The 5,198-nt window shown below is 38.2% G+C and overlaps 1 protein-coding gene across 1 annotated transcript; it reads left to right on the top strand.

Moving 5' to 3' along the window:
• The first annotated feature begins 2,102 nt into the window (after positions 1-2,102).
• On the top strand, positions 2,103-3,976 carry LOC104425636. The gene is made up of 4 exons (XM_010038373.3): positions 2,103-2,504; positions 3,212-3,248; positions 3,326-3,447; positions 3,590-3,976. The coding sequence occupies exons 1-4, from the start codon at positions 2,202-2,204 to the stop codon at positions 3,650-3,652; spliced, it is 525 nt and encodes a 174-aa protein (XP_010036675.2). The 5' UTR covers positions 2,103-2,201; the 3' UTR covers positions 3,653-3,976.
• The last annotated feature ends 1,222 nt before the right edge of the window (positions 3,977-5,198 follow it).

Here is a 5,198-nt window from a genome sequence, read left to right as displayed (position 1 = left end):
GAGGGTCCTTCAGGGGAGAAGCTTGCTGAGTAGCTGTCTTACCAACAGGAGGATTCATATCCTTCTGGATTATTTCCTGAGGATCAGGGGAGCAGACCGAATTGGTATGACACGATTTTAAGTTCAATAACTTCCAAAACCTTTCAGAAAAATTTGAAATCCATCTACTCTGATGATGCCTATGTCTTGGTGAGATAAAGAGTATCGTCATAATGTTTGTAGCGGGGCACTATCGATATATAGAATCAAGCACTTCCATAATCTCCTCATGAATTCTTTTGCGATGCTTAAAAGAGTGGCTGAATCATTAAAGAGCCGTAAGTGGATGCTAATGGATGTAATTATAAACTAGAATTATTGATTGTTTTTATCTAAGAGGCAAATAGCATCAAAGAGGCAATTTTGTGCTTTCCTGGAGTAACCTGAATATAGAGAGGACGATAAAAATTTCTTTTATACACGAGGAACCATACATCTACCAAATTTTGCAACACATTACTTTTTTATCTATTCGATATTTCCTTAACGGTTTTAGATGTTTTATGGCTATAGTAATGTGTTTGAAAAGAATTAATAAATTAATTTCTAATTTTCATTATATCCGTAGTTTTAGATTATCAGTCCAATGCAAATTCATGGGTTAGAATCTCAAGCTCGGTAGCTTGAGTTAGCTCTAAAATGGTGGGAGTGGGTCTTAAAACTCAAACGGTGAGAGTTTATCTTAAATCCAAGGATGTTCTGAGTTAAGTATGATCTTGACAAAGTGGATCATGTTTCTAAGGAATGTGGAAGGTCTAAGTAAAATTTTCGTGTGTCATGCATACAATTTAGATAATGTAAATAACTCAAACAAAATTGAGTTGATCTTGGTCTAGGCGAGTCAGGCCGTATCTTGACTTTTTTGAAAATATCTTTATTAATATGCTATTTGTTGATCATTACGTATTAGACCCAAACAAGCAATTACACTATATTTTGTATTAGCTTCTTAAGAGCTAAAAAAGATGGGATTAATGTGCTAACTCTTGATACAGGATGGAGTTCCGAGCATGCATAACTATTTTGGAAGTCTTCTTTTGGGGTGTGCTGCAACTAAACTGAAAAATCAATTTGAGATTATTTTTCAACCTAGAAAATCTTCATTTTAACGCTCATTTCCCCCAAATTTGACATCACATTACTTTTTTTTTCCTTAGCTATTCGATATTTCATTAATGGTTTTAAATATTTTTATGACTTTAGTAATGTAATTGACAAGGATTGATATATTAATTTCTAATTTTCAATATATTTGTAGTTTTAGATCTTTTTTTTTATTATTATCCGATGCCAATTCAAGGGTTAGAATCTCAAGATTGGTAACTTGAATTAGCCCTAAGACGGTGGGAGTTGGTCTTAATCCCAAGACCCTGAGAGTTTTCCTTAAATCCAAGGATGTTCGGGTTTGATATGATTTGAAAAAGCGGATCATGTAACCAAGGACTATGGAAGGTCTAGCTGAATTTTCTGTGTCGTACATGTGTAGTGCATATAATTTGGACAAGGCTTCCTTTAATTCGCTCAAAATGACTAACGATACTCTAATTGAATAATTTTTTATGTTAATATCCTGAAAAACTCCAAACCAGTACACTTTTGACAAATTTACCATAAAATTAATTTTTTAACAATCAAAAATCTCAAACTGATATCATTTGACAAATATACTCCAAATTGGTACTTATAATAAATTTACTCTCTATTACTTTTTGTTAAATTTTATTGCTGAATTAATGAGTTAGATAACATATGACAGTTAATTGGTGTATCAGTTTAATATTTTACTCTTTATTTGTCGCAGTTGTACTATTTTGTGGTGTTAATCCAATTTAACAAATAGTATATTTTTTATAAATATATTAATTTGGGGATTTTAGAAGTCAGAGGATATCAATTCGGGATTTTTAAGTCAATTGGGATGAACTTCTCATAGATATAGTAATTTAAGATTTTCGTAATCAAAAAAATTAATTCGTGATAAATTTATTATTATTAATTTGAAATTTTTTTATGTTAATTTTTATATGGGAAAAGGAGAAGGTGGTTTATGAGTGGTCGAGGACAGGCCTCGGCCTTATCGCATTTCCTTTGCTGGTTCGGTCGGGCAAAAGCCGAAGTGGCTCGAGAAGACGACGAAGCATAGCGTGACCGCAGAAGAAGAGATGGTGGTGGTGGTGGAAGTCGGTCATCCTCATCGGTGTTGCTTATCGACGCCATTTCCGCTTTCCTCTGCTCGTTGGCGTGCATCATCCTCGAGCGCTTCGCTCACTCCGCCAACTGTACGGAGCTACGGCCGTTCGTCGATACGGCCCCCGAAACTGAGACTAGGGAGCAGCGCAAGGTCGTTGCCGCCGCCGCGGCGTCTCCGGCTGGCTCCGGCGGCGGCGGCTGCAGGAGTTCCGTCGCCGCCGCTTGATCTTACGGAAGAGAACATCCGGCTGGTTCTAGCCGACGCTCGGGTGGAGGCAAGTAATCTCTGGTCGTCTTTCTAGGTGGAATTTGATGATGGAATCGGTTTCACGATTAGCGTGCACGGTTAGGATAAGTTGAATTAAATCCCCTTCACTGGCCGATGGGGAGATGATGATGTGGTATGACATTTTCTCTTTAGCTTGGAAGTGTGCTCTGAAACCCTGGGGTTCAACCGAGTAATGCGATGATACTGAACTGAACATTGAAATAAGTGAAGCCCATGCTTTTCATGGCTAGCATGTTCAGACCCTCGATTTGATCTTGTTGGTTGAGTTTTAGTTTAGTATCTCCGGCATTGCTCATTGTCTTTGCATCAGCAATGTGGGTTCGCAACACGCATTTTGTTGAAAGAAAAACTAAGTCCGTTTGTTCGGACTGCAAAGTAGGTTGAACTCGGTATTCCTTTGCATTGTTTGAAGTCATTGTGAGATGCACTTCATTTTGGGTATTTACCATTTAAAAGTTGGTGAGACTGCTTTGCTCCTTGGAAATATCTCCAGTTCCTGGTTCAGTAATCGTTTAGTTTTGTTGAACAGCTTACGCTGCTCGTGTCTAGTCCTTTGAATTGTACTTCTCTAGACAGACTTGATAAAGCTGCTGATTAATTCTTTTTCAAACCTTAAATAGATGGCTTGTGTGGAATTGCTTAGAAAATTAAATCTGATGGGCGCATGGTCTCTCTTTCTTTGTTCATTTGCAGTTGGCTCAAATTTTCGACACTTCAGTAGGCATAACAGGTGATATCAACCCTGCAGTTAAAAAGGCCTTTTCTCTTTCACCCCTTCATGAAGTCTTAGAAATAATTGTACTGCAGGACAAATTGAGCTTGCGGAACTGGATGGACCCTTTGTGAAGATAAGTCTTAAAGGCCGGTTTTGGCACGAACGATCCATGGTCCTCGCCAGAGTAGGGAACTATTTGAAGCAGAGGATCCCGGTAAGTCCCTTTACTGAGGTTTCACTTCTCAAAACTGACTGATATATATGCATTGGTTCTATTTTCTCTAGAAACAATCGCTTCAAGATAGAGAATTGTTCACTTAACATTCGGTGATGTTCAGTTGTTGTTCTGTCGCTAGGAAATCTTGGAGGTAGACATAGAAGATGAAAAGCAGTTGGATGACAGCCCTGAAAATTTCTGATCAGCATGCTGCTTACTTTCTTGTTCTTGTCCTCCTACCGGGCAGTTTGTGTTGTTGCTTGTGTGAACACAGAAAATCACAAGAGAAGGAATCAAATTCGAGGGGCATAGGACAGATTCGAGAGGTGGAAGAAGAAGGGGGACGTAGAAGGAGGAGGGAGGAGAGAATATGAGGGAGTTAATTCTGATTAATTTCAAAAAATTTGCTGTTCCAATCTGATGCAATTACCCAAAATCTCTCTCTAACATAGGATGATTCTGAACCTGCCTAACAAATAGTCATCCTTACATCCAATAAAGCTTCTTTCACTTCTTTCCCAATTTACATGGAGAAGCAGAGTTAAGGGTAAGCATTTGTGTTACTGCTGCTAAGTTGGGTCAAACTCCACGGAAGGAATTGGATGGGAAGCTTACGTCGAGAGTGCTGTGCAAGGATTCGTTCGGTATAAAGGCCACAATTTAATTTATAGTTTCACGGTCTCGCAACCCAAGCTGTCGTGATCCCTACCTCGATCTATTCCTAAATGACTATGCAATTCCTTTAACTGGGAGGAGCAGGAGAAACAGTTGATCCGATCAATGTAACAAGTTTTGCTCGATAGCATTGCTCCATGCACTTAGTTTAGGAAATGGGATTAGTGAACAAATCGACAAGGATAACATGACCGCCCATCGCAGAGTAGAACTTATTCACGCTCTGCCAAGAATAAAGTATAGGATAAATTTTTCTATATCCTACACCTTGTTTGGTATATTACTGAACGTACCAATGAGTGCATCCCTAATCATCAATCGTAATAGTCAACCACTAACAAACATCATGCTAAATTAAAAGGCGAATCACAAGGGCTTCGACTGTTTCGACTTTCAGAATGCATGGACATTGCACGATCGAATCTTGTAGAAATAGTTTATGGTGCATGTGTTATTATTTGATGGCGAATGGAGGTTGAAGGACTTATAAAGAACAAGAGAAGGTGAAAGAATCACCAGAAGAAAAAACAGAAAGACAGGAGGAAGAGAAAGGTCCCGTGGGGAACGGTTGAAGAACATAGGGGGAATGAGAACAGAAAATCTTAAAGTTTACTCAGCGCTCGCGAGTCATGACAAGACAAGACTCCGCCCCAGATTATGCTGTTTTAAGGAAGCACCTATACTTCATAATCCTATTCATTAATCTTGTCTAAAAATAGAAAATAATCAGATATCTAAAATAGATTGCGAACTCATGAAAAGCAAATTCATCCTCTTCTAATGGGGGGAAGAATGAGCTAGCTCTTAATTTACAGATTTTCAATCTAGTATCTCAACTATTCAAATTTGGCTTAACGTGAGGTCTCCCTTAAAAAAATTATCATGTCATGTGATTTTGCTGACGTGGTTCGCATACTTGTCTAACGTGGCTCACTTACCTAAGAAAAATCCTATCTCCATTTGAATGTTTAGGATAAGATAGAATATAAACATGGATGATGTTAGCTATGCAATATGTTTCTGCTAGCATACATTATCTTAAAAGGTTAAATCAGGCACCAACATATATAGGT

Source organism: Eucalyptus grandis, chromosome 11 (genome assembly GCF_016545825.1).
Source record: "Eucalyptus grandis isolate ANBG69807.140 chromosome 11, ASM1654582v1, whole genome shotgun sequence".
Classification (NCBI taxonomy): domain Eukaryota; kingdom Viridiplantae; phylum Streptophyta; class Magnoliopsida; order Myrtales; family Myrtaceae; genus Eucalyptus; species Eucalyptus grandis.
Note: the sequence above shows the minus strand (reverse complement) of the source record. Positions and strands in the feature narration are given on the sequence as shown.